Here is a 25,164-nt window from a genome sequence, read left to right as displayed (position 1 = left end):
GTCTATCTTTTCACTAATACCAAATTATCTTGATTTCCAAAGCCTTATGGTAAATGTTGAGATCAAGTAGGGTAAGTCTCCTTCAACTTTGATCATTTTAAAAATTATTTTCATTATTGTAGGTCCTTTGTATTTCCCGATACATTTTAGGATCACTTGTCAATTTCTATGAAATCTGCTGGGATTTTTATTATAATTGCCTTGAATTTATAGAATCAATTTGGAGGAGAATCGACATGTTAATACTATTGAGTCTTCTGATCCATGAATGTAGTATCTTTTCCGTTTCATCTTTAATTTCTCTAGTACTTGGTGGTTTCCAATGTAGAGGTCCTGTACATCTTTTATTAGCTTTATTCCTAAGTATTTTATTTTTTTTTTGTATTACCATAAATGGAATTTTATTTTCTAATTTTTGCTCTAGTATATAAGAATACAATTGATTTTTTATATATTCATCTTGTATTCTGTGACCTTGCTAAGGTAATTCATTAGTTCTAGTAGGTTTTTAGATTCTATGTAAGCAATCATACCATTTGCAAAGAGTGACAGTTTTATATCTTCCTTTCTGATCTTAATGTCTTTTATTTGTTCTCTCATTCTTCCCTTCTCCCTTTTTCTCTTCTTTCTTGTCCTTCTTTCTTTTTCCCTCCTTTCCTCCATTTTCTCCCTTCTGATTTCTCTCATTCTTCTAATCACAATGGCTAGGACCTCTATACAGTGTTGAATAGAAGTAGTGAAAGTGGGCATTCTTGCCTTGTTCTCTCTCTCTGGGGGAAACAATTCAGCCTTTTTACCGTTAACTATGGTGTTAGCACTAGATTTCTTTATCAACATTTGGGAAGTTCCCTATTATTACTAGTTGTTGAGTATTTTTTTTATCATAATCAGATACTGGATTTTGTCAAATGCTATTTTTACATTTATTAAAATGATGATTTTTTCTATTACTATGATGATTAAATATTACATTAATTCTTGAATATTAAAACAACCTGGAATTACTAGGACAAACTCTACTTGGTCATAATGCATTATCCTTTTTATGTGCAGTTAGGTTTGATTTGCTAATATTTTGTTAAAGATTTTTGCATTATTTGTGAGAGATACTTGTCTGTAATTTGTTTTTTTGTAAAATCTTTCTTAAGTTTTGATATTAGTGTTTGGCTAGTATCATAAAACAAGCAGAGTGGTAAACCCCTCTTCCTCTTTTTTAGGACAAAGTTTGGTGTTATTTTTTCTTGAGTAATTCCCTAATGAAACTGTCTAGGCATTGAGTTTTCTTTTTGGGAATATGTTTTGATAAGAGATTTAATTTCTCTGGTTGATATAAGACTGTTCAGATTTTCTTCTTTTTGTTTCAATTTTGATGAGTTGTGTGTTTCAAGAAATTTGTCCTTTCACGTAAGTTGTGACATTTGTTGGCCTTATGTTATTAATGATATATTCTCTTTACTTTTTAATGTCTGTAGGATCTTTGGTGATTATTTCATTCCTGATACTGGTGATTTGTGTATTTTCTCTATTTTTACCTGGTTTAGGTGTTTCAATACTGTTGATCTTTCCAAAGAATCTGTTTTTGGCTCTGTTGATTTTCTATTGTCTGTTTTCTGTTTTGTTGCTTTTTTTTCTTTATTATTATTTTTTCCCTTATTTGTTTCATTGTTCTTTTTGTAGCTTATTAAGATATAACCTTGGGTTATTGATTTTATATCTTCTTTTCTAATGTAAGCATTTAAAGCTGTAAGTTTTCCGTTAAATACTAATTTAGCTGTATGCTACATATTTAGATATGTTTTTAGTGTTTTTAAGTTCAGAGTATATTTAATGTCCCCTTTTAAACCTGGGATATAGGCTGCACACAGTGGCTCATGCCTGTAATCCCAGCACTTAGGAAGACCAAGGCAGGAGGATCACTTGAGGCCAGGAGTTCAAGACCAGCCCAGGCACCATAGCGAAACCTTGTCTCTACAAAAAATAAAAAAGTTAGCTGGGCATACCTGTGATCCCACTTACTCCGGAGGCTGAGGTGGGAGGCTCACTTGAACCCAGGAGGTCAAGGCTGCAGTGAGCTGTGATTGTGTCAGTGCACTCCAGCCTGGGTGACAGAGCAAGACCAGGTCTCAAAAAAATAAAACACAGATGCAATTGAGATATAATTCACATGCTATAAAGTTCACCATTTTAAAGTGTACAGTTCATATGTTTTTAGTATTATTCAATCATCACCATTATCTAGTTCCAGAACATTTTCATCAATCCATAAATATCTCTTGATTTTTATCTCTGAATGATAAGTTACTTAGCAAAGTGTTATTTAATTTGCACGTATTTGGGGGTTTCATAGATATCTTGTTATTGATTTCTAATTTAATTTCCTATAGTCAGAGAAGACACTTTGTATGATTTCAGTCCCTTTAGATTTGTTGAGATTTGTTTTGAGATCCAGCATGTGGTCTATATTGTTGGATATATCACGTGCACTGGGATGGAATATGTATTAAGCAGTTGTTTGAGGTAGTGTTCTGTAGATATTATTTATATGAAGGTGGTTGATAATGTTGTTCAGATCTTTTGTGTTCATATTGATTTTTGCGGGGTCTAGTTCTCTAAATTCCTAAGAGAGGAATGGTAAGATCTCCTACTATGATTCTGAAATTGTCTGTTGCTCCTTTACATTCTGTCAATTTTTGCTTTATTTTGGTATGCATTTTGAATGTCTGTTGTTAAGTCTATTCACATTTATAATAATATTTTCTCATGAATTGTCCCTTTTATCATTATGAACTATCTCTATCTATTGTAATGCCCTTTGTCTTAAAATCTATTTTATCTGATATTAAAATAGTTACTGTAGCCTTCTTCTGTTTACTATTTGGATAGTACATCTGTTTTTGAGTTGTTGTCTTACTCTGTCACCCAGGCTACAGTCCAATGGTATGATCCTGGCTCACTGCAACCTTGGCCTCCTGGGTTCAAGCGATTCTCCTGCCTCAGCCTCCTGAGGATTTCAGGCGCTCACTACCACACCTGGCTAATTTTTGTATTTCTAATAGAGATGGGGTTTCACCATGTTGCTTAGGTTGGTCTTGAACTCCTGACCTCAAGTGATCCGCCCGCCTTGGCCTCCCAAAGTGCTGGGGTTACAGGTGTGAGACACCACGCCCAGCCCTGGATAGTACATCTTTTAACATCCATTTGCTTTCAGCCTATCTATGTCTTTATATTTAAAGTGTTTTTTTTCTCTTTTTTGAAGTTGGGTCTTGTGTGTTGTCCAGGCTGGTCTTAAACTCCTGGGTTCAAGTGATCCTGCCAAATAGTTGGAATTAAAGGCACATGCCACCATGCCCAGTTCTTTGAAGTGTTTCTTCTAGATAACATATAGTAGGGTCTTGCTTTTTTTACTCATTCTGCCAAGCTCTGCTTTTTAACTGAAATGCTTAGGCCATTAACATTTAATATAATTATTGATATATTTGAATTTAGGCCTAATATTTCATTTATTTTCTTTCATTTCTCCTATTTATTATTCCTCTGTTCCTTCTGTCCTCTCTCCTTTTGTATTATCTAGATACATTAAGTATTCTACTTTTATTTAGATTTTTTGGAGGGCTTATCTATGTGTATTTCTAGTGGCTTCTCTAAGGATTACAACATACATATCTAATCTTTTATAGTCTTCTTTGAGTTGATATTGCACTTAACATAAAATTTAGAACCCTTTCAACCATGCAAGTCTCTTTTCTCCTCCCCCACCTATATGTTATTTTCATATTTATCACATCAACACACATTACAAAACCCACAAAGCACTGTTTGTTTTTACTTTAAATTATAATATGAATTTCAAAGAACTTAAATATTTACCCAGATATTTACCATTTCTCTTGCTTGCTCTTCGTTCTGGAAAAATCTCTGTTTTACCCATGGGAAATTTCCCTACAGCCTAAAGAAATTCCTATAGCATTTTCTGTAGCAAGATCTGTTGGCTATGAATTCTCTCGTTTTTCCCTCGTTTGAAAATCTCTATTTTATTTACCTTCATTCCTGAAGGATATGTTTATTGGACAGAGAATTCTGGGTTGACAGTAATTTTCTTCCAGTACTTTAAAGATGTCTACTGTTTTCTTGTTTCGGTGGGTTCTGATGAGAAACCTGTCTTCACTTTAGCTATCATTCTCCTGTGGGTAACATGCCCTTTTTCTCTAGATGCTTTGAAGATTTTTTTTTCATTGGTTTTCAGCTGTTTTGGTATGACGTGTCTAGGAGGGCTTTTCTTTGAGTTTATTCTCTATGTAGATGCTGATTTTGAATCTATATTTATATCTTTCACCAAATTTGGGAAATTTTCAGCCATTATTTCTTCAAATATTTTTTTTCTGCTCCCATCCCTTTCTCCTGTTCTTCTCGGACTCCAGTTACATATTAGACCTACTGTTATTGTTCCCTGTGTCCTTGGCAATCTTTTTTTCTTTGAAATCTTTTTTCCCCTTGTATGTTCTCTAGAACATACAGATAAATCTATAATTTCTGCAGATCTGTATTTATTTTGAAGTTCAGTAATTCCTCTGTCATTGCTTTTCTGATGCTGAGCCCATCAGTAAATTTCTTATTTCAGACATTATATTTTTCATTTATAAAATTTGTTTGGTTTCTTTCTAAAAATTGTTTCCACTTCTCTGGGAGAATTCTTTTCTCTCATTCATTTCACGTGTGTTTTTCTTTCCCTCACGGGACATGGATATAATAGCTATTTTAAAATTCCAGCCAGGTATGTTGGCTCATGCCTATAATCCCAGCACTTTGGGAGGCCAAAGCAGGTGGATCACTTGAGGTCAGGAGCTTGAGACCAGCCTGACCAACATGGTGAAACCCTGTCTGTACTAAAAATATAAAAATAAGCTGGGTGTGGTGGTGCACGCCTGTAATCCCAGCTACTTGGGAGGTTGAAGCAGGAGAATCGCTTGAACCCAGGAGGCAGAGGTTGCAGTGAGCTGAGATCGCACCACTGCACTCCAGCCTGGGCAACAGAGTGAGACAGTGTCTCAAAAAATAAAAAATTTTAAAAAAATTCCAATATATGGGTCACTTTGGATTGGCACCTTTTGACTATCTTTTCCCTTGAGAATTGGACACATCTTATGGATATGTTTGTATGCTGTATGTTAAGTAATTTTGGTTTGTATTCTGCACACGTGAATGAAATTCATGAAATTAAGCCTTCTGGAGGATATTGATATTTTTGTTTCAGCATGTAATCAGCCTGTTTAGGTTCTGACCCTGAGTTCTGCCTTGTGTTCTGTAGGTGTGGTAGTTTAACTCTCAGTTCAGTATGCTAAGCCTTTGTTATACTGGTTTGTGTCTGTTTCATGCACGTACACTTCAGGGGTTAGGCTGCGACTTATGTAAGTTCATATACAAAATTAGGGGATTTACTTTTTTGACACTCCCTGCTATGGGATTCCATCTACACTTTCCCTACCCTACAGGGGCTCCTTTCTCTGGTTCCTTTGGGGGAAATAATATCTATTGCAATTTTAGCTGTGACTGAGACTGAGGTGCACCCCATGACTGGGACTTTTCCTTTGGGCAAAGCTTTACCAGGATATTCATGACTTGTGTGTGTAGCTTCTCTAGGTTTTAAATCTCCACAAGCTGCTTGCTTTTGTTTACTTTTCAGCATCTACTGGTAGTTGTTTTTTGTCCAGAGTTTTCAGCTGTAATTAGCAGGAAGGATGGGCTATAGAGGGCCAATACAGTCATAGGCAAACTGGAACCCCAGTTACTTAATTTTTAATCAAGTGTTGGTGGGAGTCATAGATTTGGATTTGAGTCATACCTCTGCTGTTTACAGTCTACTATTTTAATATTAAGCCCGTGTTTCTTCATGTGGGAAAAAAATTGAGATACTAGAACTTGTTCCGCCTGTCCCTAGGATTGTGTGGAACGGATAAGGTAATGGATGTCAATGTCTTCTGTAAATGGAAAAATTGTTTTCAAGTGGTTGTCATTGCTGTTATGTCTATGTGCATGTGTGTGCATGCCTGTGGGCATGTGTACATGGTTTCTGCACAGTTACCTCCATAGCAGTGGTGTCACCACGGATTTTTCCTCTTCAGGCACTTCCTGGACCTCACTACTACACATGGGGAGACCACGGCGGAATCATCATGGCCATTGCCCAGGGCATGGAAACCAACGAGCTAAAGTAAGTGTCTCTGGACGAGGCCTTTTAACATCAAACTCTTCTCCCAGAAATTTACGTCTGTGATTATAAGTGGATTATCTCTCTACAGCACTATGTTGTTGACAGCACAATCTGTGATCTCCGGATATGAGTTAAACTTTTTTTTTTTTGAGATGGAGTCTCGCTCTGTCCCCCAGGCTAGAATGCAATGGTGCGATCTCAGCTCACTGCAACCTCCACCTCCTGGGTTCAAGCGATTCTCCTGTCCCGGCCTCCTGAGTCTGGGATTACAGGCGCATGCCACCACGTCTGGCTAGATTTTGTATTTTTAGTAGAGACGGGGTTTTACCATGTTGATCAGGCTAGTCTCGAACCCCTGACCTCAGGTGATCCACCTGCCTCATCCTCCCAAAATGCTGGGATTACAGGTGTGAGCCACTGTGCCCACCCTGACTTAAACTCTTTATCTCCAAAATGGGAATAATAAGAACCTGTCCTTTCTATCACAAAGGGAGATTGTGAGCAAGAGGGCAATTAATAATAATGGCCAAATAATTAAGTGGAGGCTCTTTAATTTGTCCTTCTTTGCTTTGTGTCTTTATTACATAGAATGACTAATAAAGAATAGCAATAACAATAATAATACATGAGTAACAATTACAGAATGCATACAACTTGATAGCCATTGACTTTTGGTGCATTAGGTTGGTGGGGGGTCTCATGGAGCTGGAAGGGGTGTTTAGGGTTAACTGCATCATTTCACAGATGAGCAAACAGGCTCAGCAAGGCAAAGTAACTTGCCCAGGGTCATTCCCTTTGTTAGTGACAGAGACAGGGTTAGCACTTGGGTTTTTAGATTGCATCCTGCATTCTTTGCAATATATTGTTCTGAAAAGCAAAACTGTCAAGAGTTTGTAACGTCTACACCCTTACGTTCTGATTTTATCAGACCCAGTCCTCTGATTACCTTTGGCTCGTTTCTGAATGGTTCATGTTAGGTCAAGTTCATGCTGGACCACACTTCTCCATTTGAGCTGAACCCATTAGATGGATTGGTGAAGGATCTGGAGAGGGCTTCTGTAACTATCTTGTTTATTGCGAGGACAAAGCTTTCTTTTTCTTTGCTCCTTTTAGAAATGGGGCCAGCAGTAAGTGAGAGGTGGGTGGTTTGGAAAAAGAGATCTTAGCAGCTGTTTTTTTTTCCCTGTGGTTAATTTGACATGTGCTGAGCAGCCTGGCCTCAGAGAAGGAGAGAGAAGCAAAGTACTGGTATTTGGCATTCCACCTGGCTGTTCTCTGTTCTGTGTAGCACTGGTTAGCTGTTTCTTTAGAGGCAATACTCCGAAGAGGTCCTGTTTGTATGCAGCACTTTGTATTCATATTCAGATTGGTGTTTGCTCAGACAAGACCATCACAGAGCACAGTACTTCCCACATTTGTGCTATCATTTATATACCCATTAATTTAATTTTCATTTCACATGTTCAGCAAGCACCGATTGTGCCAGGTGCTGTGTATCTATAGATGAATAGGATGCATGCCACCCTGTAGTTGAAAGGTGGGCGAGGAAACAATTGTAGTGTTTGGTATACTGCTATGTGTGTAATACACACGTAGGGGACATAGTTTGGCTTCCTAGGAATACATTTCATTCTTTGTATGGCTTTCAGATTTCAGAGTCAGTTCTCAATTTGCCTTGTTTAACTTCTCTGAAAATTAAATTTGCATTCCAAACTGGCTCCTCTGAAGGAGTTAGTGTGATTCTAGTCCTCTTACACCATCTGTCGGTGCATATGTGCTCAGGGAACGCAGCGTCATTCTGCACTAGCTGGAGCAAAACATGATCAGGAAAATAAACTTGCTGCCAGAAAATCATAAAGCCTTCCCCAGACATTTTGAAATGACTTGGGGGTTGTAGACTTTGGGGGATTGTGGACACTGTAGCATTCCTCTATTTGTATAGGTTTCATTTGGAGGTGTCTGTTTGAATAGTTCAAATAAAGCATCTGAAAATAAGAAAATACATACAAGCCTCCTATTGACAGGTGCATGTGTCCCACATAACAACCTGAGCTTGGCCTAAATCTGTGTAGCCACCTGGCATTTACTCAGTGTGTTGTTCACAGAGGTATTTTGCTTCTTCCCCTGCTGCTCTGAAAAGCAAGAAATAATATTCAAGTTAGTTGATACTCTCAAACTACAATGGTGATTTACTGTGATACCCATGCTTCTGACAAGAGGAGAGGAGAGGTTGCTTCTGACAAGACTGGGTATCTGTTGCTGGGCTAGGGCTTCAGGCCCCTTCTAAGTTTGGCCTCCCCAATCACAGAGATCTCTTTTCCTTTATGACTCATAGCATGTATAGGCTGTCCCATTCATTTGGCATTGATCATATTCTGACTCCTTATGTTAGTTACCTTTACATGATGCGCCTGAATTCTGCAACTCGTTAGTAAGGTCTTTGGAGGTAAATATTTCTGCTCGATATAGGTTACCAGGCACTTAGCAAATATTTGACTGAAATAGGTCATGCATACTTAATCATCCAAGATTGCCTATGGTTTTTTTTTTAACTGATTTGTAAAACTAGAGGAGACCTAGCTAGTGTGCCAATTGCACAGCTCCAAGGGGACCACTGCCATTGTGCTCCATGTCAATGACAACCCCTGGAGTGGAGGCTCCCTGGACGTGTGCAACCTGGTGGTACCCAAGAGACACCAGAGATGACCTAATCCACTTTCCTTAGTTTTCACATGAGGGAATAAGAGATTAGACAGGAGTTAATGCCCACGCTGGAACTTGAGCATATTTCTGTTAGGAATCATTTCAGGTCAATTACACAGACAACTGTTGAACATCTACAATGAAGCAGATGCTGTGCTAGATACCAAGGATGCAAAGGCGAGTGGGGCACTGATCGGGAGCTGCCTGTGCCCACTGTGGCTCTGTGATGTTTCTGAGCCGGATGCAGAGAGAGAGGCTGGGAGGAGGGGGTTGTTTGAAAGAGGGCTTTCTGCTCTGATTTTACCCATCTTTAGGGAGGAAGGCCAAGTAAAGTAGCAATAGTAACTCAAATAGGTGGTAGTGGGGACAGAAATTGAAGCATTGCTCAAAGTAAACAGGGTTTTTTTTTTTTTTGGTTGATGTTCTTTTAAGTTATGCATGTCTTTCTCTCCCTGATTAGCACAGATATCTAGGAGTTGACTGTTATTTGTTTCAGCTTCTGCCTTGAGTCTCCTCTGAGATTGTTACTTTTGTTATTGTTAATTGAAATTGAGAGCAAGAAGTGGAACACTTTGTTTTGCTCTTGTGTCTACATGTCTGAAACAGGTAAATAAGAACCTGCACTGGGGATCCACTTACTCATTCATTCAGCACGCTGCTCCTGTGAACCCACCCACGGGAGGCATAGGAGCAGTGGCTTTTTCTTCAGAGAAGGAGCTGTTGCATGTTTGCACCCCGACTGAGGAAGATTCAAACACGTTTGTCAGCTTGATCACAGAAGATAAGATCAATTTCTGTTTCTTCACTGCGGTTTGCTTGTCAGCGTGATGATATTATTCGTAGTCAGTAATAATATTTTGAACTTGCCCCAAAGCATCTTTTTTTTCTAAGATATCCAATTTCATAGGGGCTTCTCTCTGGAAATCCTGAAAAGCCCCTGAAAAGACTCCACTCAGCAGAACAGCTGTCTTTTCTGGACCTGGGCTCTGGAAGCAGCCCCACCATTCCAGAATGTGGGAGGCAGTGGTTAATGTCTTCACTTGCTTGCAGCACCTCTCAATGGTACAGCTGCCGGGAGAGCCACCCCTGCTTTATCCTAACCCCTGTGGTTTTTCTGCCCCTTGAGGAATAGAGAAGCAGGTGTTCTTATCACCATTTGTTTGTTTGTTTGTTTGTTTGTTTTCTGGAGTGCAGTGGTGCGATCTCGGCTCACTGCAACCTCCTCTTCCCAGACTCAAGCAGTCCTCCCATCTCAGCTTCCCAGTAGCTGGGACCACAGGTGTGAGCCACCATGCCTGGCTAATTTTTATATCTTTTTTTTTTTTGGTAGAGACAGGTTTCGCCATGTTGCCCAGGTTGTTCTCATTTGAACTCCTGAGTTCAAAGTGATCCACCTGCCTTCCTAAGTGTTGGGATTACAGGTGTCAGCCACCAAGCTTGGTCTTTATCACCTTTTAAGTGTTACGAAACCGAGAAACGGGGTTAAAAAAAATGCAGTGCGGTTTCTTTAACTTCCTTCAACAAGTGTTTATGAATAATGCCATTTCTGTGTGCTAGCAAAGATTTGAGGTGCCAGGGGCAGAAAAGAGGTCTTATTCCTGATGAACAGCAATCCAGTAGGAAACACTTGCAAAATCAAGTCACTGAAATATAGTGAGGTATAAGATTACGGAGAGTCCTGGTGCAGTGGGAGCCAGAATGAGGGCCAGGTGGTGCTATCTGGGGGACAGAGGAGGACTTCTGGGAGAGGAAACCCCAGCTGAGCCTAAAAGGATATAAGGCAAGGTCGGAATGCTTTTCCAGGACTAGAGAGACCTTGAACAAGGGCCAAAGCATGATCAGTGGGGAATGTGCATGGCTCTTGAGTATTAATAGAACGCAAATTTCCAGGTGGGAAGTGGTGAGAAACGAGGCTGGAGGAAGGTATGTGTGTAGAGGCCAGGTCCTGGGGGACCTCACCTGTGCCTTGCTAAAGAGATTAAAGTTTGCTTTGAGGTGATAGGGTCTCTTTGAGGGATTTTGTTAGGGGAATAACATGGCTAGACTTGCATTATAGAACGATGGATCTGGCAGAATGGAGAGGATGGATTCAGTGGAGAGAGACTGGAGGTGAGAGCTGATGCTGGGGTGTGTTTAAGGACTAAGTCTGTAGGGCGTGGTTTCTGATTCACTTGGGATGATGGGAGAAGTGATTATACCACTCATAGAAAGGCAGAGGTAAAGGAGTAGGCTTGCAGGGCTGTATATTAAATGCAGACTTGGACAGGTTGAATTGAAGCCTCTGTGGTGTGTCTAAGGGGCGATGTCCAGCAGGAATCTGGACATATTACAACATCCGGTTCAGTCTTCCACTACCCTTTGCAAGAATTTTCTCCATGCCATCTGTGATAGACAATCTTTTGTTCTATACTTGAACATTTCTATTAATGGGGAATTTGCCATATCAAAAGGTGCTTCCATTTTACTTTGGGACAGTTTGCTGTTCATTTGTTCACTAATTCATTTGTGAATCAAAGTTCTCTGGTAAGGGACAGCCCAAATTCTCCTCCCTCCAGCTTCTATTCGTGGACTTAGTTCTGCTCCCTGGAGATGCACAGTAGATATTTCCTTTTGCATGAAAGCCTTTCAAGTATTTAAGGACCCTGTCATGTTCTCCTGAGTGTACTGCTATTTCATGATGAATATCCCCAGTTCCTTTCCTCATATTCTATAGATCCTCAATCTGCATCTTCTAGGTTCTCCCTTAGGTCTGCCTCATGATGTCAGTGCCTTAAAATGTGGTACCTGGATCTGACGCCAATAGCCTGAAACATGCAGAAGACGTTGAGATTTTGCCTTCACTATTCTGAACACTCTGTATCTATTAATAAAAACCTCTGACAATGTTTACATTTTTAACAGCCATCTCAAACTGGTGGCTCCTATTTTTTTTTTTTTTGAGAGGAGGTATCATTTGCATACCACAGGATGCTCAGATATTGACTACACCATTTAATCAGTTCTGAAGGGTGCATGTCAGGATGTACAGTATTTCCATCACTCCAGAAAATACTCATGTGCCCCTTTCCAGTCAGTGCTCTCCACCCCTAAACCCCTGCCCCAATTACAGGCAACCGCTGGTATGTTTATCACTGTAGCTGCCTATTCCAGAATTTCATTTGTTTGTATGTTCTGTATTTGGCTTCTTTTACTCAGCATAATGATTTTGAGATTTATCCATCTTTTAACTGGTATCAGTAGGCTGAGTTCACTTTAACTAAAATACTTGAGATCCTTCTTTCTTATGGATCTTATTAAAGACCAGATGTTCGCTGTCCTGTATTTGAGCAGATAGGTTTTTGAAACTACGTGTGGAGCTTTATTTTTATTTTTGCTTATTTTTTTGGTTTGAATTGTATTTTTGGCATTTATTTATTTTTATTTATTTATTTTTTTGAGATGAGATGTCGCCAGGCTGGAGTGCAGTGGTGCCATCTTGGCTTTCTGCAACCTCCGCCTCCCAGGTTCAAGCCATTCTCCTGCCTCAGCCTCCCGAGTAGCTGGGATTACAGGCGCGCACCACCATGCCCAGCTAATTTTTGTATTTTTAGTAGAGATGGGGTTTCACCTTGTTGGTCAGGCTGGTCTCGATCTCTTGACCTTGTGATCCACCTGCCTCGGCCTCCCAAAGTGCTGGGATTACAGGCGTGAGCCTCCATGCCCGGCCCTGGCATTTATTATATTATTTATACAATTAGCCTTTTACCCTTTGCAAATTTGGCAGATTCGCTTTCCGGATCCCTATCCAGATCATTGATAGATGTGTTGAGCTCTGTGAGAACTAGAAGTCTTATCTTGGGTTGAGATCAAACTATATGTCAGCACTCTTGGGATGTGCTTATTTTACCATCAGTGAATTTTATCTGACTATGTGGTCCACAAAGATCTTCATGAAAAAAAGAATGTTCTGTGTCATTGTCCTGTTTTTCAAATCAAGAATTACCACGAGGAAAGGAAATGGAGTTAGTCTGTCGTGACTTGTGTGTGAAACCATTTGGGTTCTTAGCCTTGACCTCCTTTCCCTCTGAGTGCTCTCAAATAAACTGTTTCATAATCCATTCTTGAAACCACCTTTTCTTCATTAAGGCAATAAAAGTATTTTCTCCATTCTAGTTTTTGAAATCTTTGTTCTTCATAATTCTTCTAGAGATATTGAAAAGGATGCTATAATCATCCTATCTTTAAGTCTTTCAGTTCCTTAGAATTTGTTTTGTACTCATTTTCCTTTAACTTAAATGGTTTTTCTTGTCCAATTTGAAGATCATTTTCCTTGATAAAGATAAGAGCAAAATAGAAATTTTTTTTTGTTTTTTTTTTTTTAGACCCAGCTTTACTACTATGTTGTTATTCAAGGATTTTTTCTTTTTTTACTAACGAAGTCTTTATTTCTTTTGTTCTCAGCTTTCCAATCAGCCAGAAAACAAAGTATTTTCGATTCAAAGTTCTAGTAAAGATAGGCAGAAATGGGTGCTGGTTTTCACAAATGAATGAATGAATGAACGAATGGATGAATGTATATCAAGTGCTCTGTTTTTTTAAATTGATACATATGGTTATGTCTGCTATTATTTATTCTATTGGCCATCAGAGCAATGATCCTATTCCTTTCTAATTCTTTATAGAACTTGCCAGATAACCAATCCACTGACCCACCAGTCTGCCAATTATTTTGGTAATTTGAAACATAAACCTTGATTCATTTTGAACTTACCTTGCTACTATTCCAACAGACTACTGGCTATGAGAATTACAGCTAGAATTAGCTAGCAGTAACTGAACTTTTTGCTCTTGGTTATATGACTTTTTTTCCCATCTTGAATGTGTTCTTTAGAAACCTGAACTCATCAGGAACCTTTCTGCATAGCTGCCTGCTAGAGTCCTAAGTTGGGTATCGACCACACTTCTTCCTTTTAGAGTATCTGTGGTTATATTATGTTTTATTATTATATTATCTGACCTTCCCATCTTCTTGAGAGTTTTTGGCCCTGGGATTATGTCTATATTTTTATCTGAACAGTTTGATTTCTTAATTCCTAAAGGCTAGTGCCCTATATCCTTTTTCATAACTTAAGAATGCAAAGATGGGCCAGATGCGGTGGCTCATGCCTGTAATCCCAGCACTCTGGGAGGCTGAGGTGGGTGGATCATTCGATGTCAGAAGTTTGAGACCAGCCTGGCCGACAAGGTGAAATCCCACCCATCTCTACTAAAAATACAAAAAAAAAAAAAAAAAAAAGAACGCAAAGATGACTTTGTTTCTTCATAAGGTTCTTGTCACTTAGTTTTACCAACCCAAGTTCTCCTTTGGGGGCCAGAATTCAGTCCAAAATCCGTGTTCTCTTAACTGTTGCTGTTGATAAGACAAGAGCCTTTTCCCCAAAATTCTGAAGAGCACCATTTTCTGAATGAGCAGTGCATTTTCAGATACAAGCTATGCTTGGTCATGTACCTGCTTGTTATTTCATTAATGAGTTATTATCAGTCCTCTGGGAACTCTCAAGAGATGGGGTGATTCATTTCCTGAGGTTATGTTGGGTTCGAGGAGCTCTTAGAATTAACTTGGCAATGTATACATAGATGGACTTTAGCATTACTCTACTGAGTGAGCAGATGGCTACCATCATGTCTGGATAATAGGTTGACTCTGTTGGTTCAGTTTGCTTTAAAAGTAATATAAACCTTTAGCTTATCACACTGATTACAAGAAGGAGACTGAATGAGTTAATTTATCTAGATATCTGCTTCAAAATTTTCTTAAACCAAAAGCATATTTGCCAGGTGAGATTTCTCCCCTTGTGAGAAATTTGTAGGGGGAGATTACTTAGTCTCCCATAGACATTTATTATTCTGCCTTGTAACCCTACCAGTTGGTTTAACCCCTAGCCTTTTTGTAGCAGTTTTTTTTTTTTTTTTTTTAGGCAGGGTCTTGCTCTGTCACCCAGGTGGGACTGCCGTGGTGCAGTCATGGCACACTGCAGCCTCACACTCTTGGACTCAAGCAATCCTCACACCTCAGCCTCCAGAGAAGTAGCTGGGACCACAGGGGGCACCACCACATGTGACTAATTTTTTTAAAAAATTTTCTGTAGAGATGGGGTTCTCATTATATTTCTCAGGCTGGTCTCAAACTCCTGGCCTCAAAAGATCCTTCCGCCTTGGCCTCCCAGAGTGCTGGGATTACAGGCATGTGCCACCATGCCTGGCCAAATCAGTTTTAATAATCTCAATATGAGATGAAGTGTTTGGATGGAGTGATGTCATGAGAAGATTTATGTCAAGGATTAGAATCCCAAAGGTGTAAAACTAAAATCTCAAAAACATAAGAAAGGTGAAAGAAAAAGTTTTGCATATAATTTGGATTTAAGAAGGGCCCAGAAGCCCTGTGATTCTAAAGAAGGCTTGAATTGAGTGATTTCTCATGTCAAGCATCTCACCAGCTCACTGGGTGATAAAACAAGTGCTGGGCAGATTTTCTTCCTTGCCTCCCTCTCCCTCCCTCTTCTCCTTCTCATTCTTTGATACCAAAGATAATGTAAAATCAGTGCAGTTACTCAAATGCTGCTTAGTTTTTCAAGGGTTGGCTTCCTGGTTCTGTTACAGTCTGTCTTGGAGACTTTCCTCAGTATATACTTTCCTTCAACTTTTTACTTTTTGATTTCTAAGACCACGGAAAAGTTGGAAAAACCGTATAAAGAACACCCATGAAACCTTCACCTAGAGTCACAAATTGTTAGTATTTGCCAATTTGCTCTATTTCTATCATTGGTCTATTTATCTATCCTGTGTATCCATCCATTATTTTTTAGCTGAATCATTTTAAAGAAAGTTACAGACATCATGCTCCCTCACAGCTACTTAAACGTGTATCTCCAATAAATAAGGGCATTTTCCTATATAATCACAGTGCCATTCTCACACCTAAGAAAATTAACATGAACTCGGTATGACTTATAGACTATGTTTTCTCAGTTGTCTCAAATTATTTATGGCCACTTTTCCCCTTCAATCCGGGATTTAGTCAGTCCTGAACTAAACCCTGGATTGGATTTACACATTGCAAATTTGTTTACTCATTGCATTTGGCCATTATACTCCTTTAGTCTTTTTAAATCTATAACACATTATCTGCCTTTTTTGTTTATTTATTTGGTTTTTGTGGCCTTGATTTTTTTGAAGAATCTGGGGCAGTTATCATGTAGAATATCCCACATTTTGGATTCGTCCAATTGTATAGAATAGTACCCAGAGGATGTGTTATTCTCAATGCTTTATTCAGGAGGCACCTAATATCAGGTTGTCCTGCTATTGATGTTTAGTTAAGATTGTGACTCTGTGATCATTCATCGTGAGGATTATGTTTTGTAAAATTTTATTTCCCCATTTGTAGTGAATGATTTGTCTGTTCAGACCATCTGAACATCCTGGCCCCAACACTTTCACCCAATGGTTTTAGCATCCAGTGATGATCCTTGTGTGATTTAGTTATTGCACTGGGGGTAATTTTTCTGTAATTACTATTATATTGTTGTTTCCAACCTTTATTAAATGTCATTCTAATAGAAGAAAAAAATTGGGGGTTAGGCACGGCGGCTCGTGCCTGTAATCCCAGCACTTTGGGAGGCTGAGGCGGGCAGATCACGAGGTCGGGAGGTCGAGATCATCCTGTCTAGCATGGTGAAACCCCGTCTCTACTACAAATACAAATACAAAAAAAAAAAATTAGCCAGGTGTGGTGGCGGGCACCTGTAGTCCCAGCTACTCGGGAGGCTGAGGCAGGAGAAAGGCGTGAACCCGGGAGGCAGAGCTTGTAGTGAGCCGAGATTATGCCGCTGCACTCCAGCCTGGGTGACGGAGTGAGACTCCGTCTCAAAAAAAAGAAAAAAAAAAGAAAAAAATTTCTCTTTTGCTCCTCTGTCTTTTAGTATCATTAGAGACCCATGTCCTATTTTCATTCAATGTGTAATCTGTTACCATCATTTTTCTTTCTTATGTTTGAATTCTCCTAAATTTGGCCAGTCGGAGCCCCATCAGGCTGGTTCCTGTGTTCTTTTGAGATGACTGCATTTATTTCTGAGCATTTCCTTAAACTTTCCCTGCCTTAGCCCAGGATCAGCCATTTCTCCACGGAGCCCTGGTTCCTGTTCCTGGTGAATATTGTATGGAAACCAAGCCTTTGCCTTAGAGACTTTAACTGCAGGGATTCTCTTACTTGCATCTGGGCAGATACAGTACCAATGAAGGGGAGACCTGGAAAACATTCATCTTCTCTGAGAAGCCAGTGTTTGTGTATGGCCTCCTCACAGAACCTGGGGAGAAGAGCACTGTCTTCACCATCTTTGGCTCGAACAAAGAGAACGTCCACAGCTGGCTGATCCTGCAGGTCAATGCCACAGATGCCTTGGGTAAGCTGCTGCTTCCTTGGACCTTTTCACATGGATATGCGTGGACTTCCTGTTATGTGCAAAGCACCAGCTTAGATACTGTGTACTCAGAAGAGCCTGAGATTCATTGGGGGAGATGGGCCCATAAGAGTTAGCAAAAAGCATAGGGAGGTAATTGAAGGCCTGCTCAATTCTTAGTAAGACTGGGTGTTATTCTTTGTATCTTAGTTTCCTCATGCAGTTCCTGGCACATAGGAAGTTTAAATATATGTCTGCTGAATATGTAGATAAATGCATGAATGAAAAACATATTTCCAAATCAGCAGTGCCAATTGGACGTATTCAGTGAGTCTGCCTGACTCTCTGTAAGTCAGTGTGCCAAGCGATGCAGGGTCCTCTCAAAGCCATCTAGGATCTATTTGTGATCTGCTAGTCTAGATACAGGATGCATAAGTATGCAGGGAGAAGTGAAACTCTTCAGCATCGTCTCCCTGCTTCCCCATGTTATCTTACCCTTTCCTACCTCTCAGCCTTGGCTAACCTGATTCTAGCTGCCTGGAATGCCCTGTTTCTTCTCACCTCCACCCATTCAGCCTCCCCTACACTAAATCCTTTTCATATCTCAGGATCCAACACACTTGTGGCTGATATCCCAACCAGAAAATGTCTCCCTTCTTCTCTATGTCCAGAACTTAAGTGTACTCATAACTTTGTGTCTGTCACTTGGTGTGTTTCACCTTCCATTGACTAGATTATAAAGCCCTTAAAGATAAGAACTTGCCCTGTGCATATTTCTGCACCTACTGGAAAGCCTGATAGCCTTACAGTCAGTAGGAGTTTAATAAGTTTACCGATTTGCATGGCATTGAGTCAAAAGTTGTGTATCAGCTTCGGGTAGTATCTAATCTGACTGAAGACACATATATAAGAGACACAAAGTGCCAACATAGATATGGGCAGACTTTGGAATGCTTGCAGAAAGCACCCTACTTACATTTCGATGAACGTGGCAGATGGAGTGACGGTGCAAGGTATCTTAGCATTTTCCAGCCTCTTTCCATGGAGATCCTGTAACTTCAAGTAGGGCCAGCGAGCCCTCCATTGCCTTCGGGCCACACTACCAGTTGTGCTCTCACTGCCCAAGGAAGCAGGCCGGGAATATTAACCCCCAATGGTATTGCTCATCAAGGATTCAGCCATTCCGCAGTTCTCTAGGAGAGAAACACTTCTGAGTACTTGTTTCTAAAGGGCACCACTGACTCTTCTGTAATGTTTCAGAAATTTGGATAGTGCCTAAAGGTGGCTTGCTTCTTCTCAACCTTTCCAGGCAAATGTCTGCGTTTCAGGTATCCTTTTCATTGGCACAGGGCTGCCCAGCTTCAAAGCAAGCCAATTGGAGGGTCTGTGTGCTTGTGGGGTGGCAATAGATAGACAGGAAGTGGGGGTTGAGGCCAGTCACCTTGAGGCGCAGCAGGAAACCCTACGTGGGCCTGCTTCTAATGCTTTGTGCTGTGTTCCTTTTTCCTTAGGAGTTCCCTGCACAGAGAATGACTACAAGCTGTGGTCACCATCCGATGAGCGGGGGAATGAGTGTTTGCTGGGACATAAGACTGTTTTCAAACGGAGGACCCCCCATGCCACATGCTTCAATGGAGAGGACTTTGACAGGCCGGTGGTCGTGTCCAACTGCTCCTGCACCCGGGAGGACTATGAATGGTCAGTTCTTCTTTGATGGCTGGAGACTGAGTTGTGTTTTATTCACTCAGCAGTGTTGGGGTAAGAGACTAGGCATGGTCCCTTTCCCTGAGCAAAGGAAGGGAACAGAAGGAAACAAGTATTTGTGAAGCATCTTTTATGTGCCAGGAACTGTGCTAGGCATGTTTCATGTAAGTTGTTTTCTTTAGTTCTTAGAGCCAGGTAATGTGGTAGAGGTGTCTAGGAGAGCTGCAGCTATTTCTTCGGGAATAGATAGCGCTGGGATTTATCTCTATTAGGGTAACCCAAAAATATGCTGAAGGTTTCATTGTTGATAATCCTTCTCCTTAGGACCCTATTCTAGAGGAGATTTATTTCTTTATCTGAAATGAGGGGATGTTAGTGTGTGTATATGTGTGTGTGTTTGCATCATTTATTATTCCTTCAGCAAAATAGCCAAGGCACTGCTGCGAATGCTAAAAGTAGGAGAAGTGACTTGTGCATGGCTAATTGGCACAGGAGGTAGATGAGAGCAAGTGCCTCAGAGGAGGAACTGGTACTTTCATTGTGACTATTGAAAGGAAGGAGAGGGCTGTGGATTGCTGTTGGAGAATGAGGGAATTTTTGGAAGAAGTGCTGTTTGAGCTGGGCTCTCAGGGAACATCTGTATTTGCAGACAGCAGTGTTTTGAGACCATGTGTCTGCAACAGGCAGGTGTAGAGGCAGCAGGGTGTGGCTGGGAGTTGAATTGGGATGCCTTGTTGGGTGTATGACATGGGGATGATAATTGGAGATGAGGCTGAAAAGATAGAATACAGTAGAGTAGAGAGACCTTAGAGGGGATGAACCTTATTCTATAATTAGGAGGAGGCCTTCAGGGGCTTTTGAGGAGAGTTGATGATCAGAACAGAGCTTAGCTGTAGGAAGAGGATTCTAGTGGCAGAGTATGCAGGATCTCAAGATCTCAGGATCTCCTGGACAGTCACTGGAGTCTATAATTCAGCATGAAATCATTGTAGTTTAGTCAGGAGCACCAAGAGAGTCATGGGTATTTAATATAAATACACAACTCATCTTTCAGTGGTTGCTGAGGCACAGAGGAACTAGATTTTGCTTTGGGCAGCTGTACTTGTCTTCACTAAAGCCAGAAACCTCTGATGTGTTCTAGACCAGAGGTTGGAGCATGGTCATATAGTAAATGTTTTAGACTTTGTAGGCCATATGGTTTCTATGATCTGCATTACAACTCCTCACTCTGCCCATGGCAGTGCCCATGGGTGAATGAAAGCAGCTCTAGATGAATGAATGTGGCTGTGATCCAGTAAATCTCTATTTACAAAAATGACCAACCAGGTTCGGCCACTTCTGTTCTCGACCAGTGCTTCTGAAACTTTAAGGTGCATACGAATCATTTGCAGATTCTGCCTTGGTCACATGCAGATTCTGCCTCAGGAGTCATGGGGCTCTGCATTTCCATCAAGCTCCCAAGAGATGTGGATGTTGCTTATCTGTACATTCACCCTTTGAGCAGCAAAGCTTAGAACATAGAAGACAGTCATTTCCTTAGAAAGGTGTGTGCTCCCAAGGTAACGACATAGACTCTTTAACAGCAAAAGCACAGAGCTGGCTGATGTTCCTGGTGACGTCAGTTCCATGCTGTTTGCCTTCTGCTCTTTCTTAGACACTTTTGCATTATAGTCTAATCTAATCTGAGAGCTTTGTTGGCCTCAGGTAGTCCTCCCCAGACCAGCTTGAGACTGGAGAGGTCCTAATCCCTGAAAAGATCGTAGTGCCCTCTGTCTCCCCTCTTCCTATCCCCAATATGTACTTCAAAATAAAATTAAGACTAAGTAAAAAATAGGTAAGAAAGTCTAACAAATCTTTGGGTTTGTTTTTTTTTTTTTTTCATGGCATTTAGGCTTAAAAACAAATAACATTAAAATTTTCTCTCTTGCCCTACATTTCCCCAACCCCCACCAAAAAAAAATTCACAAAAAAAAAACAAAAAAGAAATGGAGCTTGGTGTGCCCTCCTGGGTAAACTGCCCTGGGTCCTGCTGGTCTACCATGCCCACCCCATGTGCCTTGCTGGAACCTGCTGTATGCTCACCCTGCTTGTATGTGGAGTCTTTTTATTATAGACCAGTAAAACCACCTGCTCTGCTCCTCGTGGAGTTGGGTTGCAGGCCAAATGAGATCGTGGGGTGATGACCCTCTGAAATGGTAAGGGGTATATGGATGTCAGCTGTTCCCCACTCCACCCCCCATTGTTTCTCTGCTTGCTGTAGCTGCTGGAAAGCAGCCAGCCCAACTATATGGCTCTTGGAGATGTTTGATGGCATTGGACTATGGCAGTGAGAAGGAAAATGGTCCCAAGATGGACGTCAGGAAATGAGATGAGAACGAGCAAGCTTATGGTATCTTTCCATTAGTTCAGGTACTGGTTGACAACTGTGTTTGAACACCAGGTTATTTCTGATAGTCCTTTTAGACCACACTGGGGAGCCCAGCTATTGGCCCATGTTTCCTGATTTCCACAGTAGATTCTTTTATATTCTTATATTTCTCAACATTGCCAAGTTGTACAGCTTTCACATTCTTGACTGCAACCCCTAGTAAATAATACATTTTCTGTTATGACCCTGTACTTACATATGTATGTGTAGATACACACATATAATTAAAACACAAGGTTTAGGAGACAACAGTGACTTTTAAATGTATGATGGGGCCTTTTGCAATCTTTTGCTCTTTTTTGGGAGGGGAAGAATCTGGTCTTGGGCCTCCCAAGTACTTTCAGAGTCTGCTAGGTCATGACCTATGGTCAAAGAAAGCTGCCCAGGAAGAGTACTTTGCTATTGGAGGCAAATAAGTAATTAGCTAATGCTTTACCTGGTTCCTAAAAAGATTTAAAGGGCCATTCAGTAATAACGAACTGAGGTAATGAAAGAGGCATGTTTGATACAGTGACAAAACTGCTGCCTTTTGAAAAATTCTTACAAATTATTAAATGTGGATTATGATATAATACACACAAACCACTCTCTGTGTATCTGTTAATACTTTTTGTGTCAGAAATGTTTAATAAATATTTGGAGTTTTTCTTTTTGTTTTTTTGTTTTTCTGAGACAGAGTCTCACTCTGTTACCCAAGTTGGAGTGCGGTGGTGCAATCTTGGCTCACTGCAACCTCTACCTTCTGAGTTCAAGCTATTCTCTTGCCTCAGCCTCCAGAGTAGCTGGGATTACAGGTGTGTGCCACCATGCCCAGCTAATTTTTGTATTTTTAGTAGAGACGGGGTTTTGCCATGTTGCCCAGGCTAGTCTAGAACTCCTGACCTCAAGTGATCCACCCACCTCAGCCTCCCAAAGTGCTGGGATTACAGGCATGAGCTACCATGCCAGGCCTAAATATTTGTTGAATTGAATAGAACAAATAAATGTGTTCCGGTAGAGCACATGAATGTGGAATATATGTTCTGTTCTATAATTCTTTGAATATATTCTATAATTCATTGAATTATAGAATTTACAGCTTTGGAAGGGCCTTAGAACATTCATAGTACAGTCATCTCATTTTAGAATCGTCTTCGACTGAGGCCTCCTGCTTCCTACTCCAGGATGCTGCCCATCAAGCTGGGAGGTTTGGCAGATGTGACCCCAGATCACAGGAGGTCTCATAAACCTAACTACTTTGTACATCTAACCTACTTTGTACATCTCAAAGTACAAGATGATTTAGCTAGTATGTGGACATAGTCTTAAATAACATTGAACCCTTAGTCAAAATTTTTCTTTTTTTCTGAGACAGGGTCTTGCTCTCTTGCCCAGGCTGGAGTGCAGTGGCGCAATCATGGCTCACTGCAGCCTTGACCTCCTGGGCTCAAATGATTCTCCCACCTCAGCCTCCCGAGCAGCTGGGGTCACAGGTGTGCAACGCCATGCCTGGCTATTTTTTTTGATTATTTTTTGTAGAGACAGGGTCTTACCATATTGCCCAGGTTGGTCTTGAACTCCTGGGCTTAAACAATATGTCTCCCTTGGCCTCCCAAAGTGTTGGGATTACAGGCGTGAACCACCATGCCCGGCCCCAAATAATTTTTTAAAAAGGTTATTCTTTTAAAATTTCTCTTACTTCTTCGGATTCTGTCAAGGAGAAAGTCTCATTGGTTGCTAGTAATTCTGTAACATTTGCCTAATCCCTTTTAACAGAGAGGGCAGGTGCAGATTCTTAGAGTAGGGAACTGGATCTGGCTAAAATTTAATATTGTTTTGATTTGGCATGATGATTTGTATTTTTTTGGGTCTATTTATGGCATATGATTGTGTTTTTCCAGCTGTGGTTCTGATATAAATCTTCTTTTGAAGATGTATTTTATATAAAAAGTAAATATTCTTTAAAGGGACATGTTAAATAACTTATAATAAAAGTGAAAAGTAGTAAGGTAAAGTCAGCAGAATTGGTACTGGAATGCCTGAAATGTATAAAACAGTGGGTTTAACAAAGCCCAATTGCCTTTTTTAGTGACTTCGGTTTCAAGATGAGTGAAGATTTGTCATTAGAGGTTTGTGTTCCAGATCTGGAATTTTCTGGAAAGTCATACTCCCCTCCTGTGCCTTGCCCTGTGGGTTCTACTTACAGGAGAACGAGAGGGTATGTATCACAGAGGTTGCCCTGTCAGGTTCTCAGGGGTCTGCACGTGGAGTGAGAGAGCATAGAGGACCGTCTGGATTGCTCTGTACTCTAAATTCTAGAATTCCAAGTTAATAGCCTGCAAGTAGTTTGGGCAACATTTTAAATTATGGTATTTGTAAACTCTCCTACCTCCAGTGAGAAAAGCATTGCAAGTCTGTAAGCATCCCTGAAACTCTAGGAATATCTTAAGTCATCAACTTCAGCAGGGAAGCATCTTCAGAGGAATGTATTCAAGAGATATATTTAAAAATCTTGGCCAGGACAGTGCCCTAAATTGTCTGGGCCTGCCTAGTCTAATTATAAGCAGAACTGACTCAGAACTACGAACATCCTCTTTCTAGTTCTAAAGGGAAATGAGTGGATGGACTCTACTGGCCGTGGGTAGTAAATGTATTCCCAGCTGGGATGTCTTTGTGGCTATTCTTCCATGTTTCTGACCTCTTGCTCTTGGGGTGGGGTGACAGCTACCGGAAGATTTCTGGGGACACTTGTAGCGGAGGAGATGTTGAAGCGCGACTGGAAGGAGAGCTGGTCCCCTGTCCCCTGGCAGGTAAGAGAGCTGGTTTCTTGCCTTTCATTTCTTGAGACATGGTTGAAGCAGTATCACGATCTCACCCAAGTCCGGGCTTGTGGCTCCTCTGATTGAGTGGAGAAAAACCATGGCCGTCACAAGAATCACAGGGCTTCCTCTTTTCCCTAAGGTTGGTTTCCACACTGAACTTATACATAGCCATACCCTTTTTTAGGAATGGAAAGTACTTTGTGTCAGCTCAGTTTCTTTGAGGGAAATCCCTTTGTTAATTGAAAAATATTTATTCAGCATCCACTGGGGTAGAAAGGTGCCCACAGGCTTTTGTGTGTTCCTTAATCTGTTTGTCAAAGTTGAGTATAAAGAGGCATGTGGCTTCTTAGGAAGTAGCTAAGTAGTCTATGTTAACTTTATAATAAAACTAACTATAACTAAAATTTTAATGGAATTTTATAGATTTCAGTGTACTTTTTCATGGGTTGCCAGTTTAACCCTTTTAACAACTCAGGGAAGCAGATATTGTCAATTTTGTTTTTCACGAGGAAGCATGTTCAGAGGAGGTTAAATGGCTTAAGGTCACACATCTAGTAAGTGACAAAGTTGAAATTCGGACTCTAAGCCCCATGCTCTTCATTGGACATTGCCCAAATGGCAAATAAATGCCATTCTCACTATTTTAGATAATCATTACGCATGTTAATTAAGAAAAACTTCTCTGAAATGATTCACATGCTATAAAGGTATAGTGTATTCTAAAACACGTTTCTGCTAGATTTAGTGGCGATGTAACATGGGGTCTTTTCAATAGAGATATGAAATTATGATACTTTGAAAAATAATCTCTTAGTTGCTTGTTTTTCTTCACTCTGTTTCCAGTTCTTATTCATTAAAAGCTTCTTTATTCCCTCTGTGCCC

The 25,164-nt window shown here is 40.5% G+C and overlaps 1 protein-coding gene across 1 annotated transcript in view; it reads left to right on the top strand.

The window, feature by feature from the left end:
• SORL1 (sortilin related receptor 1) overlaps positions 1-25,164 on the top strand; it is a 181,059-nt gene that overhangs the window by 74,083 nt on the left and 81,812 nt on the right. Inside the window, exons 12-16 of the mRNA XM_030794523.1 lie at positions 6,120-6,208; positions 17,174-17,352; positions 18,861-19,047; positions 23,550-23,678; positions 24,185-24,270. Coding sequence (XP_030650383.1) covers positions 6,120-6,208; positions 17,174-17,352; positions 18,861-19,047; positions 23,550-23,678; positions 24,185-24,270 — 670 coding nt within the window. The remainder of the gene's footprint in view (positions 1-6,119; positions 6,209-17,173; positions 17,353-18,860; positions 19,048-23,549; positions 23,679-24,184; positions 24,271-25,164) is intronic.

This window comes from Nomascus leucogenys, chromosome 15 (genome assembly GCF_006542625.1).
Source record: "Nomascus leucogenys isolate Asia chromosome 15, Asia_NLE_v1, whole genome shotgun sequence".
Classification (NCBI taxonomy): Eukaryota; Metazoa; Chordata; class Mammalia; order Primates; family Hylobatidae; genus Nomascus; species Nomascus leucogenys.
The sequence above is the reverse complement of the archived record's forward strand: the minus strand, read 5'-3'. Positions and strand labels throughout refer to the sequence as shown.